The sequence below is a fragment of the Microchirus variegatus genome (genome assembly GCF_963457635.1).
Source record: "Microchirus variegatus genome assembly, chromosome: 3".
In the NCBI taxonomy this organism is placed as follows: Eukaryota; Metazoa; Chordata; class Actinopteri; order Pleuronectiformes; family Soleidae; genus Microchirus; species Microchirus variegatus.
Window position 1 is genome coordinate 21,205,928 of NC_139804.1, and position 20,945 is coordinate 21,226,872.

At 40.7% G+C, this 20,945-nt stretch overlaps 1 protein-coding gene across 1 annotated transcript in view; it reads left to right on the forward strand.

Moving 5' to 3' along the window:
- The window catches only part of fat3a (FAT atypical cadherin 3a), a gene marked incomplete at both ends in the record, with an annotated part of 96,727 nt that overhangs the window by 23,330 nt on the left and 52,452 nt on the right, over positions 1–20,945 (forward strand). The window contains 2 exons of the mRNA XM_083887331.1: positions 4,352–4,675; positions 20,617–20,678. Coding sequence (XP_083743457.1) covers positions 4,352–4,675; positions 20,617–20,678 — 386 coding nt within the window. The remainder of the gene's footprint in view (positions 1–4,351; positions 4,676–20,616; positions 20,679–20,945) is intronic.

Sequence of the window (20,945 nt, forward strand, 5' to 3'; positions counted from 1 at the left end):
TGTCACTCAAGGCAAACAGAAGCAGTGCATCTTGTGAGCAGTGAATGGTAGTGGTTCATTTCCAAACACATATTTATGAAATACTAGGGGATCTTTCTGAGCTTATGAATGGACTGCAGAGAAGTGGATTTTGCTGTGGCAGTGGTTTGTAGCGTTGGGGTAAATCCCTCAGTAACATTTCCTGGAAAAGCAAATACATACAGTATATATGCACAAACACACTCATTTGGGAGGGGATGCAGTATAAGCTCAGGGGAGTCCTCCTCCTCCACTGTAAGGATATTCGTTTGTGTTTGTGTGTGTACTCGTGTTAGCCTGCTGTTCTTAAGTGGCATCCCTGGAGAAGTCATGAATAGTGATTTTGTAAAGGTTAAAGCCTTACATCTTCTCACCAGAACATTGGCAGTTTGAGGTTTGCATGCCAGTGTGAGGAAATAGCATGACATTGTTTCTGATGTTATAGCAGATTGAGGTATATTTTAAGATCATTGTGAGTCAAAACTTATTTTGTTGTTTCAGGATAGAAACAGAACGCCTTCATTGTCATCGTAAATTAATTTGGTTGTCTCATACGATGACAATCAAGGCTTGTGACAACCAATTAATAACATATGCACGCTGTCATCATGGCTTTGCTAAGACAAAATATCACACAGATCATCATCAGCCACTGTGGAAATGTTGTGGCTAATGGGTGAATGTGATTTGCTGTGAATGGTATGTAAAACTGTAGTGTAATGTCCGATTCATATACATTTTGCATCTGCAAAAATTTGCTTAAGATCACATGACTGTGAACTTAAGTGGATTTCAATCTGTCCATGCCACATAGGGGTCCCTATGTGGTCGTGCAGCCCAAAAAACACACATTTTAACTGTGCATGCTCCAGGGAAGAAAATACAGTGTACTGGAATAGAATATCGGTAAATAGATAGACCACTTAAAAAAAAATTGTGACATAAAATTACACACACAGCGGCAGATGAAGACGCTAGAAAGTATTTCCTGCCACACACAGAGATTCACACAATGCACAGGACAGCAGACAAAAACACTCACACACTGAGGTCAGAGGTCTCTGGAGTTTTGACTAGACTTTCCACTGGCAAGGCATCATGGGATTAGGTCATATGTTAAACAGATTCTCCCTGGCCTTGATAGTTTCCTCTCTTCCTCTCTGTTTTGCATAGTTTGACAGGCCTGCCTAAAAGCCTGTGGTCGGGCTGTTTACTCATCCTGTCTGTGTTTAAATTAAAGGAACAAATGCTTCATTAAGAACACGGGGTTAGTTCTCCCTCTCTCTCTCTCTCTCTCTCTCTCTCTCTCTCTCTCTCTGTGTGTGTGTATGTGTGTGTGTGTGTCTCAGAGGAGATCACAGGACTACTAAATGAGGCCTCCTGCTGTGCAGAATAATTGTTGGCATTGGAAGTCAAAATGTTTGAGGATGAAATCATACCGAGACACTCACCAGCCATTTTCATGTGGCAGCGTTGAGCTAAACTGCTGCGGGGCATCTGTTATAGATAAATAAACTATCAGCTCAAGGTCTACTTATTAGCTTTTCTGTGACACACACACACACACACCACTGCCTTTCTCTGCAACAAGCTGATAAGTGCATCGGCACATTTTAAGGATATAATGAGATGATTGGGCTAATTTTTAAGGTTTAAGGTGATATCCACAAAATGTGCAGGGATTCTCTGATTTACTGATTGTACACAGGTTTTGGCTGAGATTCAGCTCCCTGGGTACCATTAGTCTTTTATGAAAATATGGCAGATGCAGGTACTGATTTCTATCTCCTCATTTTATAATAATTCACTCCATGTTAACTGTCAGGTAGACAAATTCATGATAATATGGATATATTAAGAGTAGCGTATGTAAACTGAATACATTTGTTAAGAAAGTAGTTGAATTAAAGGAGTGAGAGGCAAAGAAGGCTCTAAAGCACTGGTTGTTTGTGATTCAAGATGTTTACGATTCACGGGAATGGTAATTTTCACACAGTTGTTCTAATTTTTTTTGGAAAAACATTTAAAATACAAATCTGTGCGAAAACAAATATGTTTTCTTCTGTAGAGTGTCTAAATCTGAAATGGTGTTTTTGACACATTGGCTTAAACAAATACTGCACCTCTTGCTATTCAAAAATTGCTGTTTTGCGATATTACTGAACATTTGATTAGGTGTTCAGCCCTAATTCAGGGTTTTGGACATTAGTTTTCTTTACCTTGTGTTCTGTTTCCTGGTTTTTTTTGCATCCTGTTTTGTTTTGAAGATGTTCTTTCCTGTTTACCTTGTCTGCAGTTTTGCTTCCTGTCCTGTCTTCCCTGATTGCGTGCCCCGCCCTAATGTGTTTCACCTGTGTCTCGTTTGTCACACCTGTGTTTGATTGTCTCTGCCTCCCGAGGGTATTTAGTCTCTGTGCTTCCCAGTGTCTGCGTTGGGTCTTTTAGTTTGTTGGTTTGGTGGCTGGTTAATACAAAAATATGTTAATTAGAGCTGAAATACTTGAAATCATATTTAATGTGTTTATCGACATTTATTAGTTTCCTTGCCATGACAAATTGGAACAAATAAAACACTGGTATCAGCTACTATAGTGGGCTTAGAATGTCTCAATAGGTGCATGACCTAACATATTAATAGAGTTGTCCAGCGTCAAGCGATGAAGCAACTGTTAGTCACCACCGATCATCCTGACAGATATGGTGAACAGATGTCCAACAGCAGGTATCCACTCACAGCCAAGTGAAGCTTTAAGATAAATGAAGCGGGCTGAATGCATCAAGCAGCATCTGAGAAATACATTTTCTTTTCAGAAAATCTGTTTCTCTGCACTTTCTGTCCAAAAACATGTCCAGTTGTTGGACTGTGCTTGTCTCGCAGTGGACGGCTTCTTTATTTACCGTCGAAGGCAAGAAAACCAATTTCCTCAACTTCATTTGTTCTTCTGCATCAGGATGCTTTGTGACTTTGTGTCTTCCTCACTTCCCCATGAGCTGGATTTATAGTTGATCTAACATGAACACTGCTGTGGAAACACACAGTGTTGGTGCTGATCTTATAGTTTATTGTAGCATTCGGCTAATTGATATCATCACTATATCAGTCAGGTGCAACATATGTGACCAACATATCCAGTTATTTACACAATGCTGTGCATATTTATGTACTTTACTTTAATTAGAAATGCATCAAGGGATTATTTTTAAGAGATATGATAATGCTAGATTATCACGTTTTCTTAAATTTTAGGTTTATATATATGCAAGAGAATGCAGTTTTCCAGGTAAATGTACTCGTTTGCGTGTGTATTTAAAACAGAAATCCAAAATAAAAGCATGATCATTAGTAGGTTTATCTTTGTTTTCTGTTTATCACTACATTAATCAGAGAAGTCTGTCAACAGCATAAATATGTTGATACTCACCATGGTATAATTCTATAGATCTGACGGTGAATGATACGTCATGTAGGATTATAACAAGGAATAAAACTGGAAAGCTGTTTGGATAAGTGATAATGATGTGGAGGTTTCTGACACAGATTATGAAAGAAAACAGAAAAGCTGTTTATTTAGTGGGTATTGTTCCTATGTTCACGTTATGTATAAAAAGGCAATATAGAGTAAAAACTGGAACAAATTATGGAGGATAGATGAGACAAACAACTTATGAAGATTCCTCGCCAGACGCCACAAATAAAAACACCATTATCCAGAAAACCATAATTGCCTGACAAAAGTGTCAAAAATGAATCTTTATTAGGGACCATATCAGAAGAGTGTTAATGTGGACTGTGTGATGATTGTCGTGATGCAGGTAGATTGTTCCAAGGAGACGGTCGTCTGTATTTTAATCTGTACTGACAATGTTGAAAATTAATATCCTTTCAGTATCATATCACACATATCAAGTAAATACCAATTAAAATCACATTCAAATTGATGTAGACACACATGAAATGAGCCAAACCATTCCATAGAACTACATCAGAGTAGCTCTGGTGCATAAACATGTATGGATGCACATAGAACCACTGGGACTAAAGCACAGGCTCTGTATGATGTGTTGATGCTTCACGCTGACAGTGTTTTTGCTCAGAAACAGCCTCGGGCCTTTTCTCTCATTCTTTCTTCTTGCTGGGTTGACTTTTGACATTATAATGAAATGACAATAAGTGAAGTCTCTGCAGTAAACAACAATCTTGATATTGCTTTGTGTACTGTTTATTGATACTGATTATTTCCTTGTCCCAGGCAAACCGTACAGTGTGCCTGTATAATCAGATCAAGCAAAGTGTAAACACTAAGTGCTTTCTCTCTCTCTCTTCCTCCATCAGGTGTGATCTACACCACCGACACGTTGGACCGCGAGACCAAGGACTCGTATTGGCTAACGGTGTATGCCAGCGACCACGGCGTGGTTCCCCAGTTCGCCACTATCGAGGTGTTTGTCCAGGTTGAGGATGTTAACGACAATGCCCCTCTGACCTCAGAGCCACTGTACCGGCCATCGGTGCCAGAGAACTCTCCACGTGACGTTTCAGTAATCCAGATTCAGGCCCAGGATCCTGATACCGCACCCACCGCTGCTGCTGACAGGCTGAGCTACCGCATCATCAGTGGAAACCCACAGAACTTCTTCACCATAAACAGCCGCACAGGTGAGTGATGAGTGCCTGTGTGTGTGTGCATGTGAAAAAGGTACTGCTGTCTCTGGCTGATGAAGACTGAAAACTCTCTATGAAGAGAGAATCTGCATTTTTGGTGTCTCTTATTATGGAAACGAAGTAGCTAACATGACTGATAACAGTTTTGAAAGAGTCACTGGTTCTGTGGGCATATGTAGGGCAGCATCCTGCATCTTCAAGTGTCTCTCCGCTTTGGTGCTATATAGCTGCTTGAAATGTTTGAACTCATAAGCATAAATTACTGAAGACTTACTACAGTGGGTGAAATCAGCCGAGATCCAGTGTTGTGAAAGAGTAACTGTCCAGTTATTTGTCTTGCCAAAGGAATGAACCTCGATAAAGCAAAGCTTTTTCCAATGACAGGTCATATAGACATAGCTGCACTACATCGTTTGCCAGTATTTATACTGTATCAATAGTGTGTTGTTGTTGTTCAAGGGGCCGAATTTGGCCCACAGCCACAAACGGAATAGACCTGCTCTATGTCCCCCTGTAAGAGGCAGCGTTGTTAATTACAAACATCATCTTCCGTACATTGATGAATGAAGCACATGTTCTGATATGAGATGAAACACGGATACTGTTGTTGTGATTTATGAGGGAACGAATGTGCGGGCGGAATGTCGAACACAATAACAAGCCGTAGAAGCGGTGTAATTAATTATATATATATATCGAAACTGACACTTTCAATTGAATTCATTCAACTTCACCCGTGAGGAGTTCAATTTGCGTAAAAAAGCATTGGTGCGTATCAAATATACACATTACATCAACGTATGACATGGAACTTGTACTTTATTTGTAAAATAGTAACCCTTCCAGAACACGTTAGCTCTGCATAGTAATGTTGGTTACCATGGTGATATACACCAGTTACTATGGTGATCTAGCCTGATTAAAAGTGTTCCAGCTGAGTGCTATGCTAAAAAACCTGAGCTAAACCCAAACATGGCTGGATAAGACACAACCAAAACAATTTAAAGATGCTGACAGCGCACATACAGTGATAGGGTAACAGTTTGGATGCGACTGTCAACGCCAACTGATCCAGACGGAAACAAACACATCATATTCAGAATTGCGTCTCCAAACGTCGTGTGTCTCTATCTTGACACATTGCTCCACAGTTACACAGTTGAGACGTGATGGTTGTGACATCTCATCAAAACCGTTCACTCTGTGGAAGACGATGTTCTCACCGATTCTTCGTGGACATTGTTTACTCAAACAACTGCTTACATCTTGAGACAAACTCATTTAAAGTGGGAATCTAAGGCTTTTATTTTGACAAGGTATGTTGTCTTCTGGTCTTGAGACCATCAACAGAGCCAGTTCTCCGGGGTTCATGTTGTTTTTTTAAACATTACTGCCACTCAGTTGGCTGACGTAACACTCCGGTCCATATAACTAGCAGAGGCTGGTGCAGCCCGTGTATTAAAATAATGACGGGAGGAGAAGAAGAAGAAGAAGGGAGGAAAAGGAGGAGAAACGACAACAACAGCAGCAGCTGCAGCATCGACTGTGAACATGAACACACACAGGCACAGACGTACAGCACTCATGCTGCCTCACAGATTGGTGTGCAGAGGAAAATGTTGGTCAGATATAAGTGGCTGTTGCTATATTTGTCATTGCTTGAGTCAAGATCCTTTTATTTTATTTTGAACTTGATAACACTTCACACATTTGACTCATTTTGCACCTCTTACTTATATATAAATGGATTCTTCCACTTTTATATCTATATGTCACATTTAACATTAACATTCTTCTCCTGATTGCCGTTAGCCACACGTCAGTCCCTCAGTGTCGATGGCAGATGATGAATATTTGATTTTGTTCTTATGAAACATTGATGAGGCACAGCAGAGCAGCCCCATGAGAACATATCACACTTCATCAGTGATTTACACATTTTTGCTGGAGTTTAGCCTCAGTGTATGAAGCACAGCACGGGCCATTCGTTGTTTTTAAGACTGCAGCAGAAGCTGACAGGCTGTGATTGTGAAACTACTCATGCAGCCTTTGTTAGACTTGTTTTGGAAACAGATTATCAAGTCATTTGTGGCTGCTGTTAATTTTAAACTATGCAGCTGTCTACACACAGTGCATCTGAGGGAGGTGGGGTGTGCATTCCCTTCTTCCTGGAATGCAGAGAGCACTTTCAGTTGGTCTGACTCAGCTGATGAATGATTAGATTCAACACTGGTAATCTAGTGTCTTAGTTTTATTTTTACTGTTTTAAATAATTCGGCGAAGCTGCAGCAACTTTGGTCCTCTCATCAGCTCTCAGGTTTTAGTTGCTTAGTAACAACATGCATGGCATAATCACAACCTCACAAGAGTATTAGTTAAAACAGCTCTGGCTTCCTTCAGGTGTTTTCCCAGCATTTTTAGATTCTGCAGGTGAATAGCCTCTACCTTTCCTGTTGTATTTAAGAGCTACAGCACTGAGCAAAACTAGTGCAGTTACTTTATTGCTGCACATTTTCATCTGGGCTAAATGTAGATTTTTCGAGTCACTTGAAGATACCAGACAGAAACGAAAGAGCAGGAATGAGCAATGTGGTGGAAGATGAAACTGACAGAAACTTGCCAAATCTACCAAAAGAAGGTCTTGTGCTTTCATCACCTAAAAGGTCACTGAAACTCTCGGGACATTGAAACAGGTGAATCCCAGACATCTCAGCCATCAGCAGCTTGTAAAGCCCACAGTGTAGTGATTTGTGCCGCTGACCTTACTGCCTCCTCTTTCTGTGCAAGTTTACACTGCCAGTAAATTACACTGAAGCCCCCATTCATCACATAGGCCTCAGTAATCCTGTCAACGTGGTTGGTCTTCAACCTGCAGGTTAGTTGGATCAGTTCCATCGACTCTCTGTACTAGCATCAGTGAAATACTGTACATGTCAGGGCAAACCATCATATAAAAAAGACTTTGTACTTTCGGTTGAATTAAGAACTTTTTGGCTCCATGGAGGAGCATTTCACAGTTCTCAAGGAAGAGACTTGTGGAGCTCTGTGGAGAAAATTTGTATTTGTAGAGGGAAAAAAACAACACTGTGTGATTAAAAGAACAGAGAAACTGTGTTTTCACACCAAAAAAGATGCCATAAAAGTTTTTGGAACAGTAAGATTACATACAGAGACAAAGCAAAGATATGAGTAGACATGGACTTCACTTTGGTCACGCTGGGTGACACAGGAGGCAAATCAGGGCTGATTTTTCCAACATCTCGATGTTATATCAAAAATGAAGAACAGTCATGAGTGAGTGACACTAGGAGAAGGAGAGGGTGAGGCATTACTCTTGCACAATGAACACCAGTAAACACAAAATTATCCAGATGTATGAAGTAAATCGTAGCACTTTTAACAAATTTTTTTAGAAGTGACATGGTACTCCATCTTCTTCAGTCACTATCTGCCCCCACCCTATCCTATCCACCCTCTCCTACTGTATTCAGTCTTTCTCCGTCAGAGTTTGCACATACAGCAACTGTCCTCCATTTCTGTTACAACATCACAATTTTTGATGAATCTCAACACTGACTGGTACTGACATAAAATGAACTGCGTAAAAAGGAGTCGTACAGGGAAACGTTGCACAGATCAAGACAAAGTCGGCAGGTTCTGAATGCAGATGTCCTACAAAAGGACCCTGATGCAAAGCTGACCTCATGATGGGCCACTGGACATGACTGAAAGCTGTGGTCAGATCTTAAACAAGCTACATGTGCAGGACAGATTAAAATATTTTAGGAGCTGACGTGATCTACAGGAGGAGGCTGGAAATGTATCAGTCAACAACGAAAGTGTGTGTAAGTTGTGATATACAATATGTCTGGGCCCAAATGATTGAATAAAAAGTAACTGTGCAGTAACATCTGGGAAAGTGGTTGAGTTTGTGATGCAGGAGAGCTGCAGCTGGCTTCACTTCAACTGCACTTTTGTGTTGTGAAAAAAAAAAATGATACAAGACAAGAGAAATGGATTGACTGTAAACCAGTGGACTGTTTGTTACAAAGAGAAAAGCATGTGCGGACATGTGAGTGTGTTAAAACATGTGTGACATGTGTGATGGTTTATAGGTTACACACACACACAGGCACACAGGTTTGTGCAGCTATCCTTTTTAGGACACTGTTTTGACTTCCATTTATTTGGACAATCTAACCTACGCCTTATCCCTAACCTTAACCATAACCAGTTAATGTCTAATGTAAATAATATTCCCACTATTCAAATCTTACCCCTAACCCTAACAAGTTCTTCAGAAATTGGGTTTGGCCTAATTAAGATCAGGTTTTGGTCTCCATGACGACTACTGGTCCTGTGTACTGGTCCTGAAGACGTAACAAATACAAACACACACGCACACACGGTGACATTTCCAAGACTTGAGAATCATGCACCTCTGAGTGACAGAAAATGTAATCAATAATAACAAGATCCAAACCTCCCTCCTATTGACTTTTCACTTCTATCAAACCACAACCTGCTCTGATTCTTCCCATCTGACACATGTTCTGTTAATTAAGAAATGTGGAGAGTGGTTCAATGTCTTGTAAAGATCCAAATGCATTTAGCATTGTCAGGTGATCATGTAAGCGCTTGCACATTTACTGGTGTCTGTAAGTGGGAATCTTATCTCTTTGAAGTCTGCGCAACACAAGAGGATTTTCAAAACTGACGATGTCGACTGAATGTCGATGTCTAAATCCAGAGAAAGCGAGCGCAGACTAAACTATCCAGTCCAAGATGGAGAACCACACACTTGGGATCTAAATAGACATGTAGGCAGACTCTTGGTGTCGTCCGTTAGTAGTATGCAATCCGTTTCCTGGTCAACTCATTGGATAATTTGTCCAGAAAATCAGCCTAAAATTGGAAGGAACCCAACGGTCCTAGGAAGAGCCAGGTCGGGTCAGAAATCTAGCCCATTATCCTCTAGTGTGGGGCAGGATTGAGCCATGTCTTGTGTAACATCTGGGCCATACTGGATGTTTGAGCTGCAGATCTCAAGTGTGAAGAGGAACCCCACACCTCTCTTTGTCACTCCTCTAAAGGTTTCTTCTATATTTTATCTGTCAAAATGCGGTTTTGTGGGGACTTGGTCTTTGCTGAGGATAGCGTGTACAGATTGATTTGTGAATTTGGGCTAAACAAATCAAACTGATTTGATTTGAGGGAGCCACTCTGCCCGTCTAGTGAGTCAGCATCTTGCCTAATTTATCCATTTGCTGTGTGCAGTTTGCAGCAAAATAGATGGTGAAAAAACAACTTTCAGTAACGTTTTGATGTCTACATCTGTCAAATATATCACAAACCCAACCCTTTCTGTACCTATTTCAAAGTAAAAACAGCAACATGGAAACTGGGGAGATAACATTCAGTTTCTGTGAGCTTTCCTTTTGTTCATTCTCGTGTTATTCAGGGGACGCCCAAATCACCACCAAACAGTTTGTCTCTTCTGGAGACCACTGCATATTTTTCATTTCCTTTGGCGTTTTGTATGTATGCTGTCCTTATCTACAGCCTACACTGACACACTTACTGATGATGTAATAGTTTGCAAGGAAAAATATATTGTAAGTTTTCAGGATCCAAACCAACTTATTTTCGCTATCTGTTCAAGATTTGTTTCGGGGACTGGAACCATTCTGGTGTTAATGTGAATAACAGAGATTCAGGACATGCAGCTGATTAGTAATCCAGCATCACACACTGCACACACACACATCCACTGTGGCCCAGTCATAAGGAGTTGAAGAGTATGTTTCCATTTAAATAAACAGGTCAGGACAATTAATTTGGTCAATGTAACATTAGGGTTTACAGGTGGTGCTACTCCAAATGTGAGAAATTAAGCAGCGCTCTGAAATCATGGGGGCAACCAAAGGAAAGCAGCTCCAGTAATCACATTAGACAGGTTAGTTTATTTAATATACTGTATCTGTTCAGTCATTTAGTTATGGCCTGCACAGGATATTTGAATTTTTATGGTGATTTTGCGACAGCCCGGTGCTTGTTGTGTAAAAATAAATGGACGTATCCACAATACATCAGAGGTATGTAATTGCATTCTGACAATATGTGTGACTCAGATTGAGAGTGCAGATGGAACATGTACCTGCAGCCTCCAGATGGATTTTAAAAGTAGTTAATCAACTGAGATTGAAGGCAGTCATGCAGCATGCAAGCTGCTGTGATGACAGATGCTTGGAACAATTATGTATTCCTTTACACCTCCTGCCTCGATTTGTTCTGTACATTTAGAAGAATGGAAAACGCTGCAAAACAAGTAAATCATGAGTTAAAGATAGATGCACGGTGATAAAGCTGTTATCTCACAGCTATGGTTCTTAGGCGTGAATGTGACTGAATGTCTCTATGATAGCCTTGATATGTCCGGGATGTGTACTGAATTTGTCAGCAAGGTTGCATGTAGAAGTCCAACCCTGTGTCCCAAAGAAATGTTCCCACACAACCAAACTGCACTCTCAACTAGGCAAAATAAGGAACACATTTGCTGCCAGATTATGTTTGTTTTTTATATAACGACAGTTGTGACGTAGATCACAGGTTTTTGAGGACAAATTCTGAAATGCATGAAATTGAGATCCCGAGGCAGCAGACCACAGATCAAGAACAGTTCAATACCAAACATCAGACGATTTGTTGTCATAAGGACATTCTAATGTGTTTTTATAGAGACCAAGGTGTCCACCAAATGGGATAATGTTTTAAACAGATTACCAAGTACTGTGATCTTAAAGCAGAAATGAAGGACCCAAGGTGAAATCAACTTGAGGATATAAAAACCTGAGGACAAAATCTTCTCATACCTCTATGTAGTTGCTTTTTATGCCGACACCTTAAAAGAATTATAGCCAGGACATTGTTATTTCAGTGAAAAGTGCCACAAGGGATTAAAATATGGTCATGATAACATCATTTTAGTCTCAAAAATAAAAAAACATAAATGAGAATCCAGTTTAGTTGTATAGGAACATTGTTTTTAGGAGACAAATGGGAAGCGAGAGTGGTAGACGTGTACACTGTCTTTTGCAAGAGATCCAAGTTAAAGTTCTGTTGTTGATCACAGAACTGCAGGTCCCCTGATGTTTGGACTTTATTTTAATCCTTAATTTGTCATTAAGTCTATTTATGAAGGAAGGAAATATGGTTTTACTAGATGTATATATTAGCTAATTTCCATATGTAGCTAATTGAGTTTGTGGCTGCCTGTTGACAGTCAAGCTCTTTTTCTGCATTTGATTCTAGCATAAGTTTCCTTCTTTCTCCTCAGTCTTGTATTCATTTCCAATAATGAAATGAATAAAAGTTCTTTGTTAATATAAGTTTGGCCCATGTCTGGTCCTCAGTTTTCACTGCATTTGTCAAATCCATTACACAGGCCTAACACATTTCTTCCCTGGGTCTCTTATCCTGTTTCTCATTCGCAGACTTAAACAGCAATTAAGCTGTTGGCTGCCAGGCTCTATGAGCTAATGTTGCATAATCGCTTTGCCAAAAGGCTCCTGCTTCATTCATAAGGCTGTTGCAGTGACTAGTGCAGTGCAGTGTGTGTGTGTGTGTGTGTGTGTGTGTGTGTGTGTGTGTGTGTGTGTGTGTGTGTGTGTGTGTGTGTGTGTGTGTGTGTGTGTGTGTGTGTGTGTGTGTGTGTGTGTGTGTGTGTGTGTGTGTGTGCATACTTGAGTGTGTTATCTTTCCTGGCATAAACACTGACCGTGTTGGTACCAGTAGTCTTCACAAAGACCAAAACCTTGTCCTAATGAGGCATAACCTAATTTCTGAGGAAATGGTTAAAGAGATATTTCACCGCTGGGAAGTTGAATGTCTATTAAAAATGGGTCATCTATGGAGTAGAAATGTGAAATATTTGAAGAGAGTGCCTTCTTGGCCGAGAAAGTCAGACAAATGTATTTATCGCTCATGTACACAAACGACAACAACTCCCAGAATGCTCTGCGTGCCGTGCTCACTTCGGCGCAGCAGCGCTGCCTCGCCTCCATTATCACAGTGAAGCAGATAGCATGAGTTGTGTAAAGTTTACACAACTCACGTCTTGATGAATTAGTCTTTTTTTTTTCTATGGTGCTAAATTGTACCGGGACGTGCAGTAAAAACAACAAAAGGACAAGCAGTAAGTTCCCATTATTTGCCGGTCAGAGATTCAGAGCGGTGAAAGCTTCAAGTCGGCTATGCTAAGCTATGCTATCTCAGCAGTAACTTCACAAAACCTTTACATGACAAAGATTCAACTCCACTCAGAAGTTTGTCTTCTCTGCCGTTGCTCTTCAAATATATGTTGCCACCACCTGAGGCCCAGAACGTCAGCACAGAACCGGCGTGGCACAAGGATTTGTGCACGAGGGCCACCCAGTGCCTCGGCTGGTCGGTGAGGTTGGGTATGGCGGAGCAGGGCAGAGGCAGGGCCTGGGCCGAGGGCGGCACGCTGGTGAAGCCCATGCGCAGTCCGCCGGTCCACTTTTTGGATACTGCCTCCACGCGCATGCACAGTCGCTCCTGGATCTTCACCGCGCGGCTGCTGAAGACCAGGCTGTTCTGGAACGTGTCGCCGGTTCTTTCCGCGCGCCGATAGTCGTCGCTCAAATGAACTCGTTCTCCTACGGCGCAGCTGTGGAAAGTGAGAGGGTCGAGGCAGAAGGCAAGATAGAAGATTGTGCCAATTTGCCCCGTTGATGCACATACAAACACACAAGCGCTAGTGTAAACTAGGGCTAAGATTTGAAAACTGTAGTAAAGTTGAGATTAGGCATAACACTTTATTTAGGTTGTCAAAATGAATGGACATCATTGCACTGTAAGGAAAGCCTTTTGTTGTAGGAGACTCTCTCTGTCTCTCTCTACCCTGAAAACACACAGTGCCGCAGGGTAAAAACACACAGAATGCCTTCATAAACCCATCAAATCTGAAACAAATCACCCAATATACAGTCTTGAACTGTCTGCTGCTTGGTGTATGTTATTATTACTGGTGATTTGTCAGATATAAATCTAATCTGGTAGAAAAATGTGTTCCTCACCAAACGTATTGGAGTTAAGTTGTGTGGAAAGGTAATTTCTCAGAGACATGGTTGTATATATGAATTCTCTCCCCAAAGGCACAGTGGTGCAGCTAGAGAGGATCTTTTAATGTATGTTATTAAATCAATTCTATTATTCAATTTTCGTGGCTCTTAATTTATTAGTGGATCTGAGTTAGAGGGCTGTCTCACACACATGGTGGATTAACCTGTTTTGGTCCCAGAGGAAGCATTTGCTTCTGGCCTTAATCCAACATCACCACCACCATCAGCCAGAGCATCTGATTTCCCATTAATGCACAAGTTCTTTCTTCTCCCCTCTTTGTTTAATTAAATGCTACACTGGACACACATGATCTCTGAACAGGAAACGTGTGGTTGAAGCACACCACTTTATTAAAGTTCACCTGTTCACCTGCTTGTTAAGGTAAATACTTAATAGGCATGGAGACATGGTCAAGTTCAGCAGCATCAGCGTGGGGACGAAATGTGATTTAAATCTGATTTAAAAATTGCTAGTTCCTATTCATGAGTAGAAATTATGTAACATTATTTGAATGCTCTGTCCTTCATCTGAAAATGCTGCTGCTGCCTGATGCCTCTTTGTGTTCAGTCATGCCCCAAACTATTGCCAGCCGACTCACTGTACTAGAACAGTGTTGCTGTTGTCTGCTTCACTTCCTGTGTGGCACATAATGTGGGGCTGATTGGCTTAATTGACGTTGTGCAAATTAATTTGATAATGGTTTTGATGTAAAGAAAAAAAAAGCATTTGTTTATATTCAGTGGGATGCACAGACATTTGGAAGGGCAGTGATGAAAATTAAAAGGGCATCTACTATGCACCCGTAGGGCAGACACCACAAGTACACTTAAGGCAGGGATGTCCAAAGTGTGATCTGGGGACTGAATTTCATGTGGACCTTGATATGGACACTAAATAGATATGAAGAGGGGACGAAATGAGTTTTAAATCAAGCAGACACAGTCATATCCCATTTGGGCAGCTACTGAACATCACATTTCCCACAGGTATACAGGGACATCCTTTACAGCACAGCATCACTTTTTATCACTGACATGGGCATTTTCTATACAGCACTGAATATCATTTCCTCTAAGCACACCCTTTGGGACACTGTCATGTAGTGGCAGCATGGAACTTTATAACAGCACCCTTTTTGATTGAAAGGACACCCATAGCAAACAAAGGGCATCGTCTAGTGCACTGCACCACTTTTCTCCACTAGAAAGGCACTCCTTTAGAAACAATCAATTGTATTTATTTGCATTGTTTTTGTTTTTAAATGGAGACCATACAGTTTAATTTTGTGTCCTTGTTTGTGATTGGTGGCTGTGCTCTAATGCCGTTGTGAATCCTCTTGTGATCAGTGTAAATGAGGACTGACGGTGAATTAGTATTGCAGTCATTTGTAACATGAGACGACATGTGACCCTGCTTTGTTTGTTTTTGTGTTTTTGTTGGTCTTTATTAATTAGGTTTCTGTCAGATGTGTGTGTGTAAATATATTCTATGAGCTTTGATTATATTAATTATACATGCATGCATTTCTGCGTGTGGGTGTGTTGTTGTAGTAATCAATGTTTGTTTGTAAATGTATTGTGTATTTGTGTCTTCAGCTTGTGTTGGGTTTATCAGTTTGCTACTTAATATCCTGTGTGTGTGTGTGTGTGTGTGTGTGTGTGTGTGTGTGTGTGTGTGTGTGTGCGTGCGTGCATGTGTGGGTGTAATGTGTCAGGCATTTTTGTGGGTGTGTTGTCATGTGTCACTTTGATGCTGTGACACTAAAGCTGGCGATGTGCAGAAGTGTATAGACTGTGCGTGTGTGTTGTGTAATTGTTGAGCGCTGTCATTTTGTGTTCTTTGTCGCGGCTAATAACGTGGCACTAACACAAACACAGGGACTGCAGTCAGCTGCTCCTGGCTTGTTAGCCCGTCAGCCTGTCTGCTAATAAAGCAAACCTAGCACTTGTTTTCTCATTAGTCAGTAGCTTTTCTCTTATGGTTACGGTTGCATTTTGGAAAACTGAAACACTCGAGTGCTAAGTGCTAAGTGGAGAGGTTGTCACTACTGATCAATTTTACAAACATGTTGGACCCCAGTTCTAACAACGGGGGTCAAAACTGGACTATCAATCCACTTTAAAATGTTCTTTGCTGACAGACTTGGTAATTACACAGTATGTTAACAGTGCATTCACATTAACATACCTGCTTTGGATGCACAGTTATTGATTTTAGATAGAAATAGCGGTTTGGAATATTGCATTTAGCAAGGCTACAATTTAGGGATGTGTATTGCAGCACATCTGATAAAGGGTGTGTGCTCTTTACTGTCAATAGTTTCAGTAATGGTAATTCATGTTTTTAAGTTCTCATCCGTGTATTAAATTAAAGTTAATGTATCTGATGTTGTCTCATGTGATAATGCTCCACCAGCTTTATCTTTCACAAAAAGAAATTAATTTTAAATTATTGCCTACTGCTTTATCCTCCATATAAGGGTTGTGCAGGAAGATCAGGCGGCAAAAGGCAACATGGCAGGGCCACATAAACAACCATTCATGCTCACACCTTCAGTCAATTTAGTGTGTCCAATTAATCCATTATGGCCTGAAACGCCTGGAAAAAAATGCCTGTCAAACCTATGGGTGACTTCAGAAAGGACCTCTAAAACCTGAGGTTCAATGCCTACTAAATTATTGATTTCTCAGCCTTTGTAGCAGATAAGAACACAATTCTAAAAGTATTTGAGAGCTTACACATGTGGCCTTCCTGTAATTTAGTTTATTTAGATACACCATCACAAAAAATGTAAAGTGAATTACTATTTTCCATTTAAAAAACAGTAAGAAAATAAAGTAATGTCAACTTGTGTCAGTGCCTTGACTTTGCCCTGATGGACTGTGAAGAACAAGAACAGCATGTAATGACTGTGACGATCTGCTTCACATGTGACGGTGATAGTGCTTACAGCGCTGTGGCATCTGTAGGTAAATCCACTTTCACCCCTGGTGTGCGGTTGTAAACACTCCGTAGATTATGGTTGTAATTCTCCGTCTTCCGTCACTTTCAAAACCTTCAAACTCAGCGTCGTTATCGCCGACCTCGTCGTCTTTTAACATAATTATGTCTTAACCATAGATCCCGGTCCATTGGTTCAGCGCGTTCGAAGTCATCAGCAATGATGTCATCGAAGCCGAGAAACTCCTCAAAATCACTGCCTTCAAAAATGTCCTCGCTGTCAAAGTCCTCCATGTTTGCTCGAAGAAATTTCAAAACAATGTCACGAAGAACCCTTATACCCCTCTTGACGTAGCCACTTTCCCGGCATCAATGGTAGAATTACGCAGCCTTGCTCCCGGCTTTAATGGTAGAAGTGCGGCAATGCTTTCCCGGCGTCAATGGGTTAACCTGTGGATGTTTTTGGACCGTCCCTGACGGGACCATACAATCTCCTTACAGGAAGCCCCTTGTTCTGACTGGGTCAGCAACCCAAGTATTTAGCGCTAACCACTATACATAAAATCACCAACGATAGTGTAGGCACAACAGTTATCTCATCAAACTACAATATCTTAAACCTGGTTACACTCCTATCGCTTGACATGCTCGATAATTAAGAATGCTGCTCCACTGTTCAAGGTGTGTAGAGCAAAGATTGCAGTTCATACTTTTGCAAAAGGTTGTATTAGTTAGGTCTTTCTGTTCTTGTTCAGGAACTGAAAGACAGGAGAAGTGTTCACAGCTGAATTTGTCTTATTCAAAAAAAAAAAAAGGAAAAGTGTTTGAATGACCTGAAGAAAGGTTAACTTACCTGCATGTCTTTTCCAGTCAACACCACATCATCCCTCCCTCATTTCTGTTTTTTCTCTCTTTTTGTCTTTCCCTTCTCTCCTGTCAAGTTCTTCAAATTGAGTGTTTTTTATTTTTCTGAAGAGGCTTTGTCAGCTGAGAGGTTAGAGAGAGACTTTGCTGTCCCCAGAGGAGAAATAAGAAGAGTAGTCATATATTTTTATGACAGTTGTGATAAACAGGCTGTATGTGGTGTTGTATTGGAACGCTTCTCTGACATATATGAAGAAGCTCTCAGAGAGGCTTTCTGCAGCACCCAGCTTTAAGTTTTATATAAGATTGTTTTGGCAGTAGAGGAACAATTTGTCCTTTGTAGTTCTGAAGACGCAAGTCTCAGATTTTCCTTTCTCAATTACTTCAAATCCTACAAATTAAAGCTGCAGGTTCACTTGAAAAATCGTCGCTTGTCGAGTTTCATCTGCAGATTGTGTGATGAAGAAAAAGAAAAAATAACATTAAAGAGTGTCTACTCTGACCTGCTGCAGTTTCGCAGTGGAAGTATTGGTACGTTGATTTATGTTTTGCCACCACAACAAGACTGATCAACACATGATTTCAATCTCTGTCAGTCATTTATCTTTCAGCTGTCTGTCTCTGTCTATCCGTCTATAGAAGTGGGACAAGAAAAGCCATTACATGTGGTAGCAGATCTGATAATGGAGTGGATACGAAGGATTTTTTTTTTCTTTTTTCACATTTTGAGATTTGCATTTTCAGCGTTTGCTGATGTATTTGCTTTCTGAAGACTTTGTGGTTTGCATAAGTAGCAGGGAAGTGAAATTCAATCACAAGTGGTCTCCGCAAACAGACGTGCAGCCACACTCTAATGCACTGCGCATTATTTCGGAGGATGGTTACCTCCACCTTGACTGAAATATTGCCCTCAAGCTTGGATGTGATCATCCTCCCCTAATCTCCTCCTGCATCCATGAATAACCACTGGAGATAAATGACATCAGCCACAGGATCTGTGACTCACAACCAACTTGGTGACAACCGAGCTGTCTCCAGTGGCTGATATAGACTTCAGCATGTGGTAGGATGACTGAAAAGGGTGTCAAAAGTTTGTGTTTCTGATGGTTCTTTCGTTCTCTTTGTTCTAATTTTATTCCATGCATAAAAAGCAGTCGGTAGACTTCACCAGCTTCACACACACGCACACACACACTGTGTGTACTTGTCCTCGTTTCTGCCTGCTCAGTGACATCTCCATATTTAATTCACTTTTTGTTGCCCTAAAAAAACAAAACCCACTTCTGGCAGAGCTGAGCACTGGAAACACGATCCCGAATATGCTTTTGCATTACTCTTTCATGAATATAACACATGTAAAACAATAGAAACACAATGTACTGATGATACACGAAGCCGCAGCTCTTTCGCAAAACAAAGGAGATGTTTTACTTAAAGTGACTTTGCTCTGCATGACATTGTTTACATGTGCTCACTGCAGAGCCAGAGATATAAAAGCAGCATGAACATTGAACATTGCTTTAGATTTCAAATGACCTATTATGTCGGATTAGGTAATTACTGTACACCTACTCCTAGATTTAGAACGAAATCATGGTTTGTCCTCACAGTTTCAACTGCCTTTTACTTAAAACACTTGAGAACTACACTGTTGTAGAAATGTTGATATGACACATGAAACTATATGCCAACGTTTTCCATGGTTTACAGAAACATGTAATAGAAATGTATTTTTGTGGGAGATAAGGGAATCGGGCTCAAGGGTCATATTGCACCATCCGTTAAGACGTTCTCTAATTGTAAATATGAGTTGTATCTTCTCCAGATGTGACTGTTATAGTTCTGCTTCAGTTGAAATCAGTGTCCCTCTGCTTTGTATTGTTATAACTGTGTTGAGGATGCTTCAATGCACAATACCACATCCTGAAAATGGTTTAGAATTCCGTCACCAAAAACCCATCAGGAATGAATACACAAAGCCAGATCTAACATAACACCATAATGACACATTTGGATGAGTATGTAATTTGATTTGCCACAAAAAAATAGTGACTAAACAACGGAAAATGATTCATAAGTGTATGACGCACCACTATTGTTAGCGCTGTTGACTTTAGGGGCTTTCATGTCTAATGGCTTCTCACATACAGCTGTGCTGAAAACCCAGAGTTGATATAATACAGCTTTTCAGTCCTGGAAAATTCCCTGTGGATAAATAAGAGTGTTGTTTTCTTTGACATTATTGGATAGATCAAATTATATATACACTGTGTATTAGAATTATTTTATTAGGAATTGTCCCTTTTTTCGAGTGGGTCCTAAATCGCATTAATACGGGAGTGCTTGAATGTACAACCGAAGTTCTTTTAATGCCTGCTTTAAAGACAAATGCATTTCTCAAAACCTGTATTTTTCTTCTGCTGCTGAACTTGAGTCTCCACCTTCTTCAGCAACAAAAGCAATTGCACGGACGACCTTTTGTGCCCTCATATGTCCTGCTATTTCCTCATGTTTCTTGTGTAGACCCTTTATTTCTTTATCCGGAGCATCATAAACTTGTCCTGTGTAATCGTAGCTGCTGTTACTGCTCCGTCTGCATCGTCACAGCTGCTCCAATCTCCATGTAATTACAGCAAGTCAGTCATCGTGTCTGACATCCACAGCTAATTGCTATGGCACTTAGCTCATTGGGCTTAGTGGCACTGTAGTATGGAGTGTGTGTTTGTGTGTATGTGTGTTACCTTTTTAGGCACTTCTCAAGCATAAACGGTGACTTTGTCAGGACCAGCAGTCCTCATGGAGACCAAAACCTGGTCCTACAGAGACATAATCTCACTTATGCTGGAACTGTTTCAGTTTAGCGGGTATATACGTTTTGAATTGTGGTTACGTTAAAGTTAAGTTTGGGTATGAGCAGGTTATGCTTAAGGTTGTGTGTGTGTTTTAATGTCCTTAGTTATAACTTCCTGTTCTGTTTTCTCTCTCAGGTCTAATCACCACAACCTCAAGGAGGCTGGACCGTGAACAACAGACAGAGCATGTTTTAGAGGTGAGGACATTTTTATGTGTGTGTGTGTGCGTGTTTGCGTGTACACAAAGGTGAGTATTTTATTACCCACACATACACACACATTGGTCATTATAGACTCTGTTACTCTCATTACCAGAGGAAAGAGTGTCAGCGTACCATCACGGTACGTTCTCCACTCAGAACCTCTTGTGGGACTTGGGTATCATTTAAAATGATTTATTACTCATCAATGATGATGACTCGGAGAAACAGAGAGAGAGAAGCGCTGACCTGTCTGCTCTTTGT